The sequence below is a fragment of the Lichenostomus cassidix genome, chromosome 3 (genome assembly GCF_008360975.1).
Source record: "Lichenostomus cassidix isolate B80296 chromosome 3, HeHo_3.0, whole genome shotgun sequence".
Taxonomy (NCBI): Eukaryota; Metazoa; Chordata; class Aves; order Passeriformes; family Meliphagidae; genus Lichenostomus; species Lichenostomus cassidix.
Window position 1 is genome coordinate 47,964,612 of NC_139483.1, and position 19,651 is coordinate 47,984,262.

The 19,651-nt window shown below is 41.6% G+C and overlaps 1 protein-coding gene across 3 annotated transcripts; it reads right to left on the bottom strand.

Annotated features, from left to right (window-relative positions):
• Positions 1 to 866: 866 nt before the first annotated feature.
• STX11 (syntaxin 11) lies at positions 867 to 18,083 on the bottom strand. Of its 3 annotated transcripts, XM_085055635.1 has the most exons (4): positions 17,921 to 18,083; positions 8,792 to 8,990; positions 4,654 to 5,566; positions 867 to 1,320 (listed from the first exon to the last, which is right to left on the bottom strand). In XM_085055635.1, exon 3 carries the CDS (start codon positions 5,559 to 5,561, stop codon positions 4,692 to 4,694), a length of 870 nt encoding a protein of 289 aa, XP_084911761.1. In that variant the 5' UTR covers positions 5,562 to 5,566; positions 8,792 to 8,990; positions 17,921 to 18,083; the 3' UTR covers positions 867 to 1,320; positions 4,654 to 4,691. The 3 variants fall into 3 exon arrangements, with proteins under 3 accessions (XP_084911761.1, XP_084911760.1, XP_084911762.1); XM_085055634.1 differs by lacking the exon at positions 867 to 1,320 and having other exon boundaries at positions 2,579 to 5,566; positions 17,921 to 18,080; XM_085055636.1 differs by lacking the exons at positions 867 to 1,320; positions 8,792 to 8,990; positions 17,921 to 18,083 and adding an exon at positions 6,403 to 7,166 and having other exon boundaries at positions 2,579 to 5,566.
• Between the last annotated feature and the right edge of the window lie 1,568 nt (positions 18,084 to 19,651).

Here is a 19,651-nt window from a genome sequence, read left to right on the forward strand (position 1 = left end):
TGCATCGGAGTGGGATAGCAAAGTGTCCTTTCGCTGGCTTTACCCCGGCACTGGCTCCCACTGTCGTTCCTGTTTTCCAGCGGAGAAAACGGGCATCCTGCGTGCCTTTAACCTTCGGCACCTCTGAGGTGTGACAAACATACTGCACCCAGCACAGGCTGAGGGCACGGCCTGGGCCAGCCTCCAGCACACGGGGAGGCAGGCGGCGGCTGTCTGTGCCCACAAGCCGAACAGGAGCACACTCCCTGCTGGGCCGGTGGACACCCTGGCTGTCCCTGCCCCTCGGGAAGGGGCAGAGCCTCGAATTTGCAGGTGGAATTTGACCTCCTCGGCTCTTAGGGCTCAGAGACCCCCGGGATACTAGGCATGCTTGTGAGGGAAAATACTTCTCTCATACCGTCCAAGTGAATTGTTAACATTTTAATGGTAACATACATGAAGAACAGACGTGAAACTCACACCTTTGTCCTTCATAGTATTCACACGCTGGAGCTCCTGAATGAAAGAACAGCTCTTCCAATGGAATTGGCCATGCTGTATCATTGGCTTCAAATGGATGGCCTGCCATAGCTCTCCATTCAGTTAGGTCTTCTGCTTTTCTGTTCACATCTTATGCTATTTCTAAGAAACACAGTAAAAAAGTTACTTTTTCCTGTTCCAATTTGGTACTGTAACAATGTATGCACTGTAAGGCGTGATGGTGAAGCTGTCTTCTGCTGGCTCATATTTGTTATGGCTCAACCATTGTGAAGACACTATATAATATGCTAAAAATGTGGAAGAAGATAGATATGCTGTTGCCTTCTTACATATTAGAAGAAACAAACAGCATGGCTCCATGTGAAAGTCCCATTGCATTGGAAATTTATTAACCAGAATCACCACACACAGTATCTGTTACATGACACTGTTTCCTGCCTTCATTATATCTGTGATACTTTCCTAGAAATAGAAGCACAAACCCATGTAGCTCTTTCCTTTATGAAATCAATTTCAAATAGCTACCATGCTTCAAAAGTCTAGAGAACTTGTTTTGTTTTCAAGAAACAGTAAATACAACTTGTGCTGGGCATGCAAAACATCCTTCCTGCAGGTCAGATTAGAAAAGCAGCAGTTTAGCACAGCTACTCAGTTCAACGTCCAGAAAACAAAAAAAAAAAGGTATCTGGATCTTATGAGCTATCCTTTACTTCAAGAAGTTTCTCCCAAGACGTGTGCCAGAGATACCTCCTCATGTGTACAAGTGTGTCCACAGTCTGTTCCTTCATTTTGAGGAAGCAATTGTCCCACTGCCATTTCTCTAAAATGAAAGGCATGGTACTTAAAAAAAAAAAAAAAAAAAAAAAAAGTCACTCAAGCTGAAATGGAGACTTATACACATATCTATTACATACTACACATTAGATTTTGTAAGAGGGAATTTTTTTGTCTTTTTTATATTTATGCAGTGCTGTCTTATATTTTTCAGAAGGAGCAAAGTGTGCCAGGTTGCCAGTTCTCCTTTGTCCTCCTCAGAAAGGGCTGAGATTCATGAATTGGTGATTGGTGGCTGCGTGGGTTGTGAAGCTTCAGCTTCAGTAGGAAACAAAAACCAAACTAACAGCAATCCTAAAAGCTAAACCATCCCCTGGCAGATTTTAACTTCTTCACCCCTCAAACCCAGTTCAAGTGTTTGCCATATGAGGGAAGAGGAGGAAAAGAAACCCCACCAACCCATAGAATGTGCTACACACATCTCCACAGGAGTTGTGCTGACTTTCAGAAGGAAAAAGGCAGCTTTCCTCAGATGTCCACTCTGCAGCTTCTGTTATTAGTATGCTAACATATTATCAAGCAACTTTTATCATCTTCTTCCACTCATCCTGTGTGGCATGAGTTCTTGCAGCTATAGTGTGATCAGTTTTTTTCAGAAGTCTGTTTAACTGTGATTAGGCAAGTTCATGGGCTGGCTAAATTTGAGTTCTTACACAACTGAAGGGTAGAAAAACCCCATAGTATTAAGCAATGGATGAGTTTGCAAGGAAGAGAATGATAGAATGATTGCTTCAGTTACTGGAAGTAATCTTTCAGTGTCTCTTAACTCACAGTGCATCTTAAAAATAGTTTTAAAGGGTCTCAGACTGGTTCTTTGAATACTTCTCTTTTTTTCCTTGCAGCAACAGCCCTAAGTCAGGAGAGAAGATCTCCAATTACCTTTTTTATCCACTCTCTTTTCCCTGTGTCTCAAATCAAACTAAAGATTTGAATACTAGTTTTGCATATCTACTAGTGAAACCAAGATCTCTTAGAACTGCCAAAATAAATTGGATTTTTTTCTTGCACTAGAGAATCATCTTAGAATGCATGAAACTAATTTTTCTTGGGTTTTTTTTTAGGAAAAAAAAATTGGTATGTCTGTCTCAGTATGCAAGACATTTAATTTACTGTGGCATCAAATATTAGGAGGACCTTTTTTTTCCTAGGCATTTTTAATCTCCTTTTACCAATGCAGAATTTTGTCCATCAGCTTTTAAACTAAGCTTTGACAATGCAAGAAACTTTAGAGCTGCTGATTCAATGTACAACACTGCACTTTCAGTTTTTCTTATTAAATATTTTATTCCATTTGTAGATGCAAAAAAGGAACTAACACAAAAAGACATGTACATATTTTTTATCAAAAACATTGGCAAATGCTAGGAACATGCATATGAAAGGAAATACATTATTTCATTCTTCATCGATTTATCTCCACACGCTGACTCTTCGAGGTTTAGGGTATTTCTCTACAAATGCACAGTTCCACATACTCATTGCCCTCCTTTCTCCCACTTCAAGTTTGAACACTGTTGTTGGAGAGGTCCTTAGACAAGCGTAACACTGATATCACCAGTACAACACTGAATATAAAAATATCTTATAGTTTAGAAGATCAGTGTTCCTCACTCTAATTCATGTTATCACAGAGAAGTGCTACAGCAAAAAAGATATTCAGATTCTGAGATTCCATTTAAGTTCTATTCATGTAAAAAAGCCTGTCTGGCTAAAAAGTGTTTCCCAGTAAGATATGAAAAGCTTGGAAGCTGGATTTATTTTGCTGTTTTGTTATATTAATACAAACAGTAAGAAATGTTTGGGGTTTTTTTCACATATAACATTAGAATCCATAAGGTCAGAAGGGAGAAGTTCCAGTGCAGGAAGATGCACATCTATGCATATCTGAGGAAAACTCCCAAATATAAAATATTTGAAATGTTGAAATATATTTATTAAAATACATACAAATAGGATCATTGGTTAAAAAAATTACCTTCTGTAAAAATGTCCTGCATTATCTCAAAGGATAGCAATAGATCACAGTGTATCAGGAAGCCACCTAGAAATATAGTTGGAAAACCTCCAGAAGCAGGAGCTATGATCACTCACCAGACCTTATGAATATATTTCACTGACAATGCTCACTGCTTACCAGGGCTGCACATGTTTTCTTCCCATACTCCAAACCTACTATTTTGCCCTTGTTTAAGGGCAGACTCCCATTACACAAAAGGAGTGTTTACTTTTAAGCTTCAAAAGAGCTCTGAAATGACATGAAACTGTTTTCTTTCTTCTTCAGGTGCACTGAAGAAATAGTTCTATTTGCTTACCCAGATGGAGATTTCCCAGCAACTGGAAAAAAGTCAAAATTTTTGTACACCAGTAAAATTGCATATTAAAAAAATTAATCCTTCATCTTATATAAAATAGATATAAAAAATCTATATTTGGTCAATGCTTATAAAAAAATAAAAGTGTACTGACAAGCCAATCATTCCACTAAAACTGCTTGTATGTATGTGCCAGCACAGGAGACCCTAAAATGCTTTCTCAACCCCACAACTATTGTCTTCTTATGGGTGTTTCTGCAGAAGGTCACTGCATGTTTCTCATCTCGCTGAAGTGCTAATTAGTGGAAAAAATTATCAGAACAGGAAGGCATGGCAGGTTTGAAATAGAGAGCCCAGAGAGTGGCTCAAGTTAAAACTGAGATGCCTCAGTGTCACAGTGCTTTTAGCCACCTTGAGAGAGTTGGGTACACAAAATGGAAAAAAGCAGTCACTTGCCCACAAATAGAGCAAAATGTGTATATTATCATTTAAGGTGCAGCCACTATTGTTAAGATTCAAGACAGCTGGAAATCAAGTTGAAAGAGAAACTAGTTCTGTGTCCTGCTCCTGCTAGCATGCTCAGTATTTTGTCAAATTTGCATCAAGCAGCCTCCAAAGTAGTTAAAATTGAAACCTCCTGATTCTGTGTCGCCCCAGGCAATAAGGCTTCTACAAGGTGTACTGTGTCGCCCCAGGCAATAAGGCTTCACGACCTGAAGCCTCACTTGGACAAGTAAGAATAAAATTACTTTTTGGAAGTAGTCATCTTCCCTAGGCCAGGTTATTCATTGCTCTTTCTGGCCCATCTGAAACAAATATCACTGCAGAGATCTTGCCCCTCTAGTTACAGTAACAGTACCTTTCAATAAAAATTAGATTTAAAATAGTTTTATCAACATTTCTAAGAGTTCATAAATAGAAACAGCCTTCAGTACATTTAGTAAAAAGACAATGAACAAAACCAACAGCAAAATATCCCCCCTATTTCTGGGGCTTGTCATTACAGAAAAGTCTCTGGAAAGAACACCTGATTTTGAAGACATTCATTTCAGTCCAGTGGGAATGTCACCTTCTGCAACATGATATGCAGCAACACAGGATTGTTCTGAGGGGATGTTTTCTCCTGTATTCCAAAGCTTTCTTCACTTGGTCTTTAGCATCTCCTACATAGTCCTCAACATTTTGCATATTTATCTCAATAACATCAAAGGTGTCTGCCTGTTCCTCCACCAGCAGGGCCACCTGCAGAAAGAGCTCATGAACTTCCTTAATGCGACCTTCCAACTTCACCAGCTCCTTATGTCGCGTCTCTATCTCATTCAAGGCTGAGCGAGCCATCTTAACATCCGACAGGAGATTCTCAGAGAAGACATCCCATTTGCCTTGCTCAATCATCTCCTCAATCTGGTTGCCAGAAACATCTTTGCCCATGATCTCCAGCTGCCGCTGAATTCGAAGCTTGCAGTTCTCCCGCTGGTTCATCTCTGTTGCATTGTAATCAAACATTGCATCCTGAAATGTGTGCATGAGGTCAACGTAGTGGTTCTTCGCCACCCTGGCAATGACAGACATAGCTCCATATTTTGTTATTGCATCTTCACAGAAATCTCTCATGACCTGCAGTTTCCTGTGGATGCATTCTCCACGGGTCTTAATGTCTCTGGCAATACAATTAGTATCTCGTTTGATGCTACTCAGACGGCGCATGGAAGTGAGGAAGCGGGTGTTCTGCTTTCTGAGACGGTTGACATCTGCTTTTAGGTGGTCATTTTCTGTACGGATGTTCTGTATGTCCTTATGAAGAATTTCCAAGGCATAATCTGTCTCATAAAGGAGAATATCCTGGGGTGCATTTTCATCATCATCATCACTATCAGAAAACTGTTGGTTGTGTAATCTGGCAAATTCACGCAGCTCACTTAGACGGTCTTTCATCCTGCCTGTAAAACATGAACAGGAGCAATGAGCACCTAGAATACTGGTTCACGAAAGTTTAAAATTTGTAACTCATAACTACATCATGGTGATAACTAAATCATAGATAACAAATATAATGACATCAAAGATAAACCAAAATATCAGATTTTAAATTTGTTCACAGTATTTTATACAGTGATGGATATCAGATCCAAAATTCTGCTACAACAGTCTTCTAGAAAGTACAAAGATTAGAAACTAAAAAACTGCAGGAAAGAAGACAACAAATCCTGAAGACAAATCAAAAAGAATAGTAGCACAATCCCAAACTCCCCCCAAAAATGACAGTCTTCTACTTGGATGGAAAAAACTCTCGATAGGAAGCCTTCAGCTATCAGCATCTGTAGACATGTTAATAACCGAACACCTCCCACTGCTGCTTACTAGAAAAATCTTCTTTAGCTCCTGATCTTTCATTAGATCAACTACCCAAAATGTCCCAGGTCTTCCCTCATTCTAAATTTGCTTTTCCTGGGAGAATACTAAGAAGCCTCTCAGAAACAGAAATGGCATTTAACAATACAGTTAGGAAAGAAAATTTTCAAGAAATGGTGTGGAAAGTATCAAGATAGGGTAAAAAAAACCAAACATCCATCCAACCTTTCCTTTTCTTTTGTATGATGCAAACATCCTACTGAAGGAATAAAGTGATACTTGTTACAGATCAGGAGCCATTTTCTATGTGTTTGCCTTAGACATGCTTAACTATAAATTTCATTAAAAAGCCACAGAATAAGCAATCTGTGCACAACAGTTTCATGGTAACAAAACATAAGTTTGTTTAAAGCATATTGCTTACTTGAAATCTAGACCTTCAGTCTGTGCAGAAGGTGAATTCTCAAAGCTTCAGTGAGAACCCTGCACCAACTGTTTCAGCAAGCAGAAAGATGCGAATTTTTCATCACAAGTGCTGTACATCCCATGACCTCATTTAAATCAGTAAGAAAGAGAATCAATTTAAGACAAAACACCAAGCAGGATATCTCTAGATCCCTCTCTTTGAAGGACTGATTTTTGGTTTACCAGGAATTAAAGTATATTCACAGCATTAACAAATGTGTTTTCCACTGGGAGCAATGTGTTCCTTCATAGGATCATCAGTTATTCCCAGGTTAAGAATACAGTCACATGTGTACGTACCCAGTATAATAGGCCTAAATCTGACAAATTTATAATCTGTGGACTATATGAACTAAAGCTGCAAATTTATAATCTGTTTCATGGCACTGTTAGATGTGTTAAAGATATTAAGGAGGAGATGGGAAAGATTCCATCACTGCCATCAGACACAGCTTCTTGGGCTCATATATTTCATGGGGGGAGTATATACTGGTCTAGACAGCTGTCCTGATTAGGATCACATTTACAGTGAAGAAAAAAAGGTGCATTTCAACTTAAACAATTTTTTTACAAGCAATTAATATCCTGAGAGAAGAGCTTTCATTCAGGAATGCATACATGTGAGCTAATTGTTTGAATTTAAATAATAAACCTCATAAATTCAACTCAATCATATAGGGAAAGTGTTAGGAAATGAAAAGTTTCCCATCTCCTCCCTCAGCAATAATAATATCAAGACTTTCACCTTATGCCACAACATCAAGATTAAAAATCTCCATCTGAAAAGTAAAAACCAAAATGTGTGGTGCAGCTTGAAAGTCAGGTTTTCAGATTTACTTTGCTTTAAAACTGTATGGCCAAATTTGCCTAGAGGCACTGAGGCAGTGAGAATGTCTACCCTTCCTGTCTGGAAATAGTGGACCCCTTTATAGATAGGATGGAAGAAAGGGGGCGTTCAGCAGCTTATTCTCTTGCTGTTTAGCATCTATATTTGGAAAGAGCAAACAATGTTTTTTTTTTTTTTACTTTAAAATGGCCATGCACAGCAGAAAGGTGCCATTCGTGTAAACTAAGTCATACATGTGCAGGACTACACTGAACACATTCTGGGCTCCTCAGTACATAAAAGACAAGGATCTACCAGAGAGGCTCCAGCAGAGGGGCACAAAGATAATTACAGGTGTGGAGAAGCTCTCTTATGAGGAGGGACTGTGGGAGCTGGGCCTGTTTAGTCTGGAGAAGGGAAGGCTGAGAAGGATCTCATCAATACATACAAATATCTCAAAGCTGGGTGCCAAGAGGATGGTGCCAGACTCTTTTCAGTGGTGCCCAGTGACAGGACAAGGAGCAGTGTCCACGAGTTAAAACACAAGAAGTTCCACCTCAACATGAGGAAGAACTTCTCTACATTGAGGGTGGCAAAGCACTGAAGAGGCTGTGCAGGGAGGTTATGGAATCTTTCTCTGGAGACATTTAAAACCCACCTAGATTCATGCCTGTGTCACCTGCTCTAGGTGACCCTGCCTTGGCAGGGGAGTTGGACTGGATGATGTCCGAGGTCCCTTCCAACCCTAACTATTCTGTAATTCTGTGAACTTCATGCTTACCATTCCTTAAATTTAAGAAAAATTAAATTTCATCAGCCTTCCACAGATAGCAGACTAACAACTGATTCAACAATTATTTCATTTTGTTTTCTGTGCTTGACAAAACACAAAGAGAAAACCACACTGAGTAAGAGTTCCTGTGCAATAAACTCATAATTTTGTAAGAGCAAATCTACCCTTCCTTCCCCAGGAAGAAATGAGAAGCAAATACATAGTAATTCACAACATGAAAATACTAATGCTGTAGTAAATTGTGTATACTAATTCTGCAGCATCTCTAAAAATATTGTGGTTTTTTTTTTTCTTTTAATACAACAAGAAAGGTTAAGAAGTCAAACATTAAAAGAAGAGTAAGGAGCTGTCAAGTGTGACCTTAGGTTGCACCATGATGTTGCCTGCACACAGGAAGATCATGCAATTAAATACTGGCCTATGTACTATCACTTCCACCAAGTCTCTGCCTACAGTCTGCACATGCTGAATAAAAGTTGTACAACATAAAATTTAATATTCATCTTTCAGTTCATGCTATCTTATTTACTATGTTGCTACTGTTTATTTCCTCGGGTATTTCCTCCGTAAAATCTTTGGAAAGTTCTATGAACTCCTACCAGTGTTTTGGGGGAGGCAGATCTAACAGCCTCACAGTCAGGTTTCAGTCCAGAGTCATTAAGGACAACACTATCACTCCTGATGAGTTATGAAGCCCACTTGTGACACTTCAAGCACAATTCTTTGTACCTGGAATGTTCAGAAGTCAGCTCCTTCTGGCTTCAGTCACTGCTGTAAGCCTTGAGCACTTCGCTGAGTAAAATCGTGAAGGAACAAGCTGGACATCAGTGAATGAACACATGGATCAAGGCCACTAGTGAAGAGCTCCTCTCCAGTGACATGGACAGCATCACACACGATCTCTGTGATCCAGCAGATCCAGTAGAGTCTAGTTGTAAGTGGAACAGAGGGATCAAGTTACAGTTGCATTGACAATCTTCACCCTGGGTACTCCCAGCTTCCCAGAACTTAGTTCTAAAAGCCTACATTATTTGTACCTACATAGCAAAACTTACATTCAAGGTGGTCAACATTAGTATCTTTTAACTCAGCATTGAGGACCTGTACCTGGTCTGGGATATGGCTCCACAGCTTAAGTGTTCGCATTTTTGTGCTAACAAATGGATGCCATCTCTTTAAGCCTGACTTCAGAGTCCTGCAAAATCACAGACTTTTTGGCACTTTCTTTCATTCTCCTCAAGTCCTGTCTTTTACATTCAGTTTCTAAAGTGTACCACCTAGCCTGCTTCCCACTTCATCTTCACATTTTCAAGATGCTCTTCTTTATCTACACACAGTACCTGGACAAGATGGAAGGACGGGAAGTGAGTTACTTTATGCCCATATTTTAGCATTGTATTAGGCCACAAACACCACAAATTATAGAGGACACATGTTTGGCTTTATGCTGAACATGCTCAAGTACTCCATAGGTTAGCATTTGCAATATTTGGCTGAAGAGATTTGTGAGGTTCAAGAAAATGTTTCTATTTCGGCTTTCTTGAGCACCTTTTGCTCAAGAAACACAGTAAATTTATTTGGGGTATTTGGAAATGGTTGCTTTGAGAAACTCGTGATTTGGCAGAATGTCAGGATTTTTTACATAAAGAAAAACAGTAAGCTGGAATGTAACATCATCACAGAGGTATTTTCCAATATTAAACTCTCATTTCAGACAAAGGGGAACCAGATCTTCCCAAGAGAGGACAATAACTTCCAAGCATTCCTTGGATGGTGTCAGGGACAGAACTTACACTAAAGAGCTGCAACAAATAAGCAGGGAGAGCAACAGGGAACAGCAATTTGAAACATTTCAACTTAACAAATCAATGTTTAGAAAAGCTGACCTCCTTTATCAGATGCTGCTGTTGCTCAGCGAAGTTTGCATCTACATATATGTTGATAGTATTGTTTGTAATTAGCACAACATATTAACACCTAGTACATTACTGGTTGTTAGGGATAGCCTCAGATCTCAGTCTGTAAAATGAGTGTCAGTCTCTCCCTTCATACAGTGCCTGGTGCACCAGTAGAAGTTGGGCTCCCTGACCAGTAAGCAGCTCTGCAGGACCTTGGTGTACTGGTGGGCAAGTACTGGAACCTGTGCCATGCATCCAGGCTGGAGCAGCAAAAGTGAGGAAGGAAAGGACCCCTCCTATCTGACACTTGAGAGACCACATCCTGGGGTGTTGCTCATCATAGACACACTGGGGTGAGCCCAGGGGAGGTCACAGAGATGGTCAGAGGTGCTGGAGCACCTGACATATGAAGAGAGGCTGAGAGAGCTGGGAATGTTCAGCCTGAGAAACAGGAAGCTCAAGGGAGATCTTGTCGCCATCACTAACTGCTTAATGCAAGACTAGTCCCTTCATGGAAATGTAGAGCAGCAGCACAGGAGGCAACAGACCTAAATGGAAACAAAGGAAGAGCCAGACAGATAGGAAATGGGGGGGAAAGGCAGGGGGAAGGGGGGTGGGAAGTGGTGAAGGAAATTAAAAAACCGCAAACATTTAGAAACAATGGAAAAGGTGCCCAGAAAAGTTTGGGAATCTGCATCCTTGAAGATATTTAAAACACTACTTGTCATGGCCATCAGCAACCTAAACTGCCTGTGTGTGTTTTGAGTGGACCTGGATCAGACAATGTCCAAAGGTCCAGTCTAAATTGCTCTGGTACTCAGCCTTAGATAAAAAGTTTGCTAATTTGAACATGAACATTAAATATATTCAACTACTTGTGCAAATTTATGTAAGAAACATCTAACACATTAGAATATCAAGACAGCAATTATGCTGGAGTAACAACTACAAGTGTATAAATGCCTTAATTCTAAGAGTGGGGGTTTTAATAGATTAGCTGTCAGTTTTGTTTTATTTTAAAATACTGTGTATATTTAAACTGGAACATGTACTTCCACATTTGTATTTTTGGGCTAGGTAAATCTGTCCTTGTAAAAATGAAGTTCCTTCTGCAGTCCATCATGATGTGTACACCCAAACACACACACAGGAAACACAGGCCAGGTGATGACAGCAGAGGTTACAACTTTGAAGCCAGATACCCAGCAAGTAGAGTCAGCTGAGGGCATGATCAGTACTCATCTCTTCATCTAACTGTGCTACTTATTGGTATTAATCATCACAGTGATTAGCTTTCCCATGATACATGAGAAAGACACAAATTTCAACAATTCCTGTTGCGGTAAGTGCAGCCCCAAACAACTGTGTATGACATCAGATTTTCAGGTAAGAAAGAAAATCCACTCTGAAAATCAAAAATTATGCATATGGATAAAAGCTTTCTGTTAGCCCCATATACATACAAAAGGGAGCCCTACAAAGCATATTTCCATTGCCATGGTAACATTCTACAGCCTATTATCTGTGTAGAAATAGTTCATGGATAAAAAGTTGTTTCTGGAGAAACAAAAAGTTGCACACCTCTGTTTATTTCAGCTTTAACATTTGTTATATCCACACTCGATCCCCATATGGGCCATTCAGTTAAGAGCTGGGCTCAGTGATCCTTGTAGGTCCCTTCCAACTCAGAATATTCTGTGAATCTGTGAACATGGAGTATGGGGACAAATGGTGAAATAATGAAGCACAGCATCCATATTTCATGGCCAGCAGCTGGGAAGGAAGGCAGTGTACATTCTTTCTTCTTTCAGCATTCATAAATGGCAGCTGCTATTTTAATACCAGCTTGTGGGTTACCAGAAGTCTAGTCAGTAATCTTTTCAGCCTTGAGTAGGGCCTTACAAGATGAAGCTTTTATTTCAGTTGTTTGAGGAACAAGATATTTCAAAATAAGCCAGTTAAAAATAATTTCTGTCAGTAGTTCTTTTCTCCCTTGGAAGGTAAAAGTCCTAATATGAACGCACTGGCTCATCCTGGCTCTGAATGGCATGTGATTTTGATCGCATGACACGCAATAGATGTGACCCAAAAAACAAGTGGTGAACAATTGGGAAATAACCTGCTGCTAGGCAAAATTACTTCATAGCTAAGTGTGTGTCAGCACATTTCAGTGACTTCCCATATGGCTTTTAGAGGATGTAGTATTGATGGAAATCTACTCAGATGGACTTGCTGAATTGAACACACTCCATTCCAAGGCAAATAACATGCTGCTGTTGCACTAAGATGCAAGTTGTGCATAGGTAAAAAAAGTGTTAAATGTAGCTGAAGCCTTTGTTTAAAAGTTGGAACCTAAGATTTAATAATAATTCTCTAGTAACTATCTGATCTGGAAGCAATTGTCTTAGACCAGATTTAATATTTTTGCTCAGTATCTGTTAGTCCAATAATAGATTTGACAACAATAATTAACTTGGAAAACAGACTTTTTGGTTTTTTTTTACAATAGATTTTCCTGTAATTGGCTTATAGCAGAGTGCTAGTCATCTCTTCAGTCCAAATTCCCTGTCTTCACAACCATGCCAATCACAGGTGGCACAGAAGGCTTGAATTTTTCACATCACTCATTTTCTGTTTCTCTCTTCTCCTCCTCCTCCATAAGAGCCTGAAGAAACACCAAAAATCATAATCTAATGATTAGGGCAGTTTGCCTTCTCAAGTGCTTTTAAGATCACATCTGTGCACTAACTCCAATATTAACAACTATGACAGAGATCAGCAGTTCAAAATCTTTTTGTGGCCTCACTGAAATGGAGTTATCCTATCTGGAATTTATTGGATTTCGTAATGTTTAAAAATAGACAAAATGTATTCAGGAATTAAAGTCCATCAGTTAACACTGAATGCCAGCTATAAATCTACAGAAATCCATTAAGAAATCACAAGTGTATTTGAAGACTACACTAGTCAGCTCATACACTCATCAAAGCTTGGGTACAGCAGAACACCACCTTTGTACTTTCCATCACCCTAGTGACAAATATCTGCAGTTGCAAATGTCTCAGGGTATTATTTTTTTCCAAAAGCTTACATGAAGTATCAACTTCTCTGTTTGTGCCAGGACAAGTTATTTATTACAAACTGATATATTCAGAGAAGTAGGAATGACTCCATTCTTTGCAGGCTACCTCTGCGGTTGGCAGACTCTCCAAGTCTCCTGTGGTTCCTTTCCTACCATAAAGGCTAGGAAAACCTAGGTGGGAAAAATTAAAATTCATATTTTTGCTTCTAACTCAAAGAAAAGAGGTGATAATTGCTAGAATACTGATAGCTTTGCAGATTCTTCTTTGACTTATCTCAGTTTCTTTACCAGTATTCAATTTCTTTACCAGAAAGGAACTCTCAGTTTTTGGATGCCAGCAATAATTATAAATTCAAGGATCTAGGGTGCATCTCATACTTCTCGGATGTATTGAATAAGGTTAACCATCCTGGTCTTTTCCATAGACTGGTTGTCAGGTTTCCCAGACATTAGTGTCAAAACTAGGAGAAGCTGCTGGTGTGCATTAAATGCACTACAAAATGCATTGCATTTTTCACATATTTATGGTAAGACTGCCAAAAAAAATCTGAGGTTTTTAACTTATTACTCAGTATCCATGAGAGTAAACATTATTCCTGCATTGGAGAGGTCAGCTTGTTTTACATAGGTTGACTGCTACTATTTACTAGGTTGTCTAAATTTTCACTGGAGAGCTATGGATCATCACTGACAAATTTTCAATACTGGATAGATAAAATGGATTCTGGCTATCTCCTCCTGACATTTTTCTCACAAGTCACATAAAGACAGAACCACATGGTTAAGACAGAGCCACACCACTAACATAAACAGTGAGGTAGCCATCCATGCATTTCTTAGCAATTACTTCAGCTCGGCATCATTACAAGTCACTGTGCAAGGCAATTAGCCAACACACTCAAGAGGCAGTGCTGGCGCTACGGCACCATGAGTATAGACATTATCTAATTAATCAGCTCTGCTTCCCTGAAACACACTGGCTCAGCAAAATAGCTGTGTACATACCACATTTATATAACTACTGTTGCTACCACACAGTGGTATTTGTAAGTGACTAAGACATTATGTTGGCATGCAGATAGAAATATGAGGTTGCATGTGATCATCCGTCAGAAGCAACATGTTCTACTGACATTTTTAAATTAGCACAATTGCATTATTTTTTAAAAAGCACATATACTTAAGGCTTGTGATAAATTGTTACAATCTGAGACCAAGTACTCTTTACTTTAAAAAAATCCCTTTAAGATTAAATACAGTGTTTTTTCTTGGTATTTGTTCATTTGGACCAGTACACATGAAGCTGTTTGGGATCCTACTGCAAAATCTAAACAACTGTATGTACCTGCACCAAAATAGTTCCAGCCAAGAAATAACCCCTGCAGCCACGTGAGCATACCCACAGCCTCAGCCCCAGGATGTGTCAGGCTTTATGGGAGTTATGCTACATAGCAGCCCATGGATGTTTACAGGCTCATTGAAAGCATCAGTGAAGTTGAGACAAGATGTAGATGTAATTAGGCACACACCTGATTCGGCATGTCAAAAGCTCAAGCAAGCTTCATTCTTGATTACAAAAATAAGTGAGCTGTCACTACCACAAACACAACACAGAGAAAAGGCATAGCAGAAGAAGCGGGAGCATACTGTAATTCCTTGAGTTTGTGAACATGAGCTTGTTGAGAATAACCCTGGTGATTAATGTGTTAACTGTCATAGCAGATAAATCAAAATCTGCACACATGATAACCCTTTGGAAGTCAAAATATGTGACCTCATTCTCTCTCTGATGAAACTACATAAATTATGGCCTAGATGTAAGTGCCAAACACTGTGTGATAGCTCTTACTGATTGTGTGGTGTCTTGATAGCTCATCTAGCCTATCAAGGTAGAGGTACAAACCAAATTGCTTTGCTCCCATCATGCAGAGCCTCCACAAGAGGGGATTCCCAGGAGCCAACCCTAGGCCACTCCCTGGGAATAAGACCCCTCACCAGAGTTGGTTCATGGCCACCTCTGGGGGAACAGCCCAAAATGCAACCATAATCAAAAATGGCTTCACTGCAAAAAGCAGTAAACTCACATTTGGTGTTGAGATGAGTTTATTAGATCAACTTAACATTGCCTCAGTAATTTCTGCACCATGCTTTGTCATCCTTGAACTACAGGGATGACCAGAGTCAAAGAAAATTGATGGGCCAGATAGAAGATGATGGGAAGTGTATCTGGTCCAGAACCTTCATAGTTGACAGAGCAGTTGTGTTCTCACATCAGAACTGGTTTTGAACATGTCAGGATTAGGATGGGTACCTGTCACACTCAGAGGTTATCTATATTTTCCACTAGTAACTTGGAGAGTGGAACCAAACATGAGCTTGTACAGTCTCCAGGTGACACTGAACTGGAAGGAAGTAAAAGCAAGCATTTGGTGGGAGCAAGGGGAGGAGAAAGGGTGAGAATTTAAGGTGATCTTGCCAGTAAGAGAAAAATTAACAAAAATAAAAGGAAATTCAAAATGGACAAGCCTGGCACATCTAGACAAAATTATTCACACAAATAGAAGGGAGAAACACCTAGTTTGGCAGTAGGAAAGCATTGGTGGGATTATAGCTGATTGCAAGCTCCAAAACAAACTCACAATACAATGCCATTATAAAAAAACCAAAACCTCATGTCTTATATGAGAGATGGCTTGGGAAGGACTGGTTTTACTCTGGTTGGCATAGATAAGGCCTCAGCTGGAATAGTACATCCTGCATCAGTTATTGCATTAGGAAAGTCAAAGGGAGCATATTTGGCATTGTCTCCAAACAGTTTAGAAAATACAATCCTGGACAAAGAACAGTTGAAGGAATTATATTCATTTCATTCAGAAGACCAGGGAGAGAGAGATACAGCACTCTGCACATAAAAGGAGTTTTCTGTGAAAAGGGAAATGGCCAGTTTGATCCCTGTGTTGACACTGGAAACACATTGAAGTAATCAATATGTTTCATGCATGAGACCTATGTTGAACTCGCTGTGACTTGATGAAAATTGGACCATTTCTCTCTGGAAGCACTGTGAGACCTTATACCTTAATGAAAAGAGAGAAGACAGAAATGCCCTCCCAGGCCTGGTTTAGGTGCACAGCTACAGTGCACCAAATGGATGAAGCAATGTCCTTCAGCACCCAATGGCCCTGCATTCCCATGATTTGTTGAGTGCCCTTGCTCCCAGTGTCACTGTGCCCAGCACAGTGTATATGTTTACACAGTGCTGGCCATGCTGGGAAGAAATTTAGGTGACTCTGTTCACTCAGCAGATTCTCTTCCTTCTCTATGATTTATGCACCAGTGGCAATTACCGATTCTCCTTCTGAAGCAGGTCTTGGTTACTGTTATAGTATAGTGGAAGATGCTGGACATGGAGCCTAAGCCCACAGCACCCAAATTCTCCAGGACTGATAGAATATGCAGTTGCATTCCACAGTATCATATTTATGTGCATGCCCAGAAGGTACTACATTTTACTCATTTTAATATCTCAAGACATCTTCTGTACTATGCTTACTTTCTTCATGGAGATGTCTTCCAACAACAGAGTTTAACTTGCGGTTTTAGCCTCAGCCAAAACACCAGATACCATATGACTGAACATGCAATTTCAGTTTCAGAGCAGTGGTCATACAGGGCAGTCAGAGAAAAAAGTGTGAGAAAAAGGTCATCAGAGGAGTTGGGCACCTAAACATCCTTTCCCCATGATGACCTTTATTCTGTTCATCTGTTAGACCTCTGGTCTGTTTTGAATAAAAAAAAAAATTATGGTCATCCTGTAGTCTTGCCACTATTTAAATAGTGCAATAGAGTATCAGCACTGGTAAGTAAGCATCACCCTTCAAACGGTATTCTCATCCTAAAAAGTCATATATTGCCATTTTGATCTCTGACAGCTTAAAAGACAGTTCCTAAAATACCAGCTTAAGAACAGGAACAAGAAAAGCAAGTGTCCGTTTTCAGCCAGTGTTGTTATTTTAGTCATTTCCTTTCTCAGTATCACAGAGTGACAGGTAGTTATCTCAGACACACATGAGTGCCAGCTCTTCTTGGTAGGAAAGGAAATGATTATCAATTTAATAGGAAGCAATCAAAGAATGCTAACTTTTACACCCACTTCCAGATCTGGCCATGATGACACTCAAGAACGAAGAAAAAGCTATTATATTTTGCATACAAACCAAATTTTCTGTAATATCTGCTGGAGCTATTCATAAGCATGTATGAGCACTGTGAATAAAATATTAATACTCGTTAAGCCAGACCAACAAGGCAGTGGAAATGCAGACACCTGTTGTGACTGGATGAGAGGACACGTATTTGAAAGTGCCTCTATTTATTTTTCTCTCATCCTGTGAAAACCCAGCCATCCGTTTTGTCCTTCTCCTCAAGAAGCCTAACACACCTTCGGACCCAAAAGCCGAGTTCCCACTCCCTACCATCTCTCCTGGCTCCGGGCTTCAGACTTCCCCTCTCGACTCAAAAGGGGCAGTTCATCTACTCTGATGCAGAACCGAGGTGCCGAGCGCTCCGCACGCCCGCGGCCGCTGCGCCTCGCCGGCTGGGCTGGCTGCCGAGCCCCGGGCACGCACCGGAGCGCCTCCACAGCAGGGGAAGAGGCGGCCAGCCCGGGCTCCGGCACTGCCCAGCACTGCCCTCCCTCCGGCAGCAGCTCCGGGCGCGGCGGCTCCGGGAACTCCAAATGATGCTCAGCGGAGCTCAGGAATACGGCTGTGCTCCCGTCCCGGGAGCCGACACCGGCTGTGCCCGGGGTAAAGAAGACAAACCCTGCCCGGCCTCCCAAGAAAGCGCTGTCCCGTCCTCCCCCGTCCTGACAGGTACTCACCCCCGGGCAGGGCAGCCCGGCCGGTCCAGTCTCACTCCGCCCGCGCCGCTCCCGAGCTGCCAACGCCGCTCTCGACGTGCCGATGCGACCGCAGCGCCCGCGCCGTCCAGGCGAGCGCTCATCCCCGCGGAGCGCCCCGCCCTCCCGGCCGGCTCGCCTCCCTATTGGCTGCGGGGCGGTGATTTGCATAGCGGCGCCCCGCCCCGTCGGTCGGTGGAGCGCTGAGGGTCGGCGGGGCCGGGCGGGGCCGGGCGGTGAGGGCAGGGTCTGGCGGGGCGGTGAGGGCAGGGTCTGGCGGGGCGGTGAGGGCAGGGTCTGGCCGGGCGGTGAGGGCAGGGTCTGGCGGGGCGGTGAGGGCAGGGTCTGGCGGGGCGGTGAGGGCAGGGTCTGGCGGGGCGGTGAGGGCAGGGTCTGGCGGGGCGGGGCGCACAGGCCTTGGGCCGCCGCTCCCGGGCCGCCCCCTCCGGCCCTGTGAGGAGGTGGCCGGCTCGCATCGCTTGCCAGCGCGGGGAAAGTCCGCGCCGTGGGTGCTGGCAAGCGTGGGCGCGGTGAGCTGGGCTGTTTCTTCGCCGCCATCCTCGTGGATGTGCCCTGACCTTTCTTGCCCTCGCCTCCCCGCCGGGAACAGGGGGCTTTCCCACTCTGATTCTGTAATTCAAATTGCTGCTGCGTATGGTAGGGAAGATGGGTTCTTCTCTTCGTGCCTCAGAGTATGGGTCAAATTTGCTCCGTTTTGGGGTTGTGACTTCAACTCTGATAACTTTGACCGTTCCTGAGGAAAAACCCTAACACCTTCCCCATTATTCTAAAGGAAAAACCTAACAAAACTCCGGTGTCACAATGTTTGATACACACTAACAGCATGCATTAATACACCACACAGGTAATCAGAGAGATTGTTCGAGTCTTTCTGAGACGGGAAGTTTTTGTTTTTCTTGAACATTTTGGACATATATTCCAGACATGTACTTTTTTCTCCCTTTCACCACAAAAATTGAATATAATTTGAATCTGGAAATTTTAAAATACAGAAGTGACTTTTTTGTTGGTGCCAAGAAATAACTGAAAGAGAAACTGTTCTTTCCTGAGCAGTCATCAGTTATAAGCTTCCAAAATTTCTTACATTGCATCAATCACACTGTGGGTGACTGAGAACAAATTCTGTCATAAATCGCAGAGATGTAGGAAGCTTCCTCTGTCCGTATTTTCTGTGCTGTTTTTGTGTCAGGAAGAAACTTAAGTCATAGGTAAATACTTGAGGTTTTATGGTTAACAGCCAGTTAAAAATATATCTGACAGAAAGGCTTTTACCTTGAAAAATCTGGGACTGCACAGGGCACTTTGCTGGTATTCTTCTCTTAGACCTCGATGCTGGAGACAAATCTAGGTGTATGGGTCTCATCAGTCCCCTAAAACTACCTGAAGGCACTGATTTTTGAGTGGTTTTTCTCTTCCAGGCTGCTGCTTTGTGAGACCAGCTGCAGCATCCGCACACGTGGGCAGGTGGTTTTCTGTTTGCCGCTGGACCTCCGAAAGCAAATGGGCCTTTAGTGTTGTTTAGTGTTGTTAATGGAAGCAGAGCAGAAAAAAGAGCTGGGTGTTAATGTAATGTCGTGGGTAATCAAAGGTCCAGGCTGCTTTGCATGGCATGGAACAACGATTACAAATTACCCTTGTTGTTGAAGCACAGTGAAAGCTATGGGTGCATTGATTGATGTGTCTGAGAG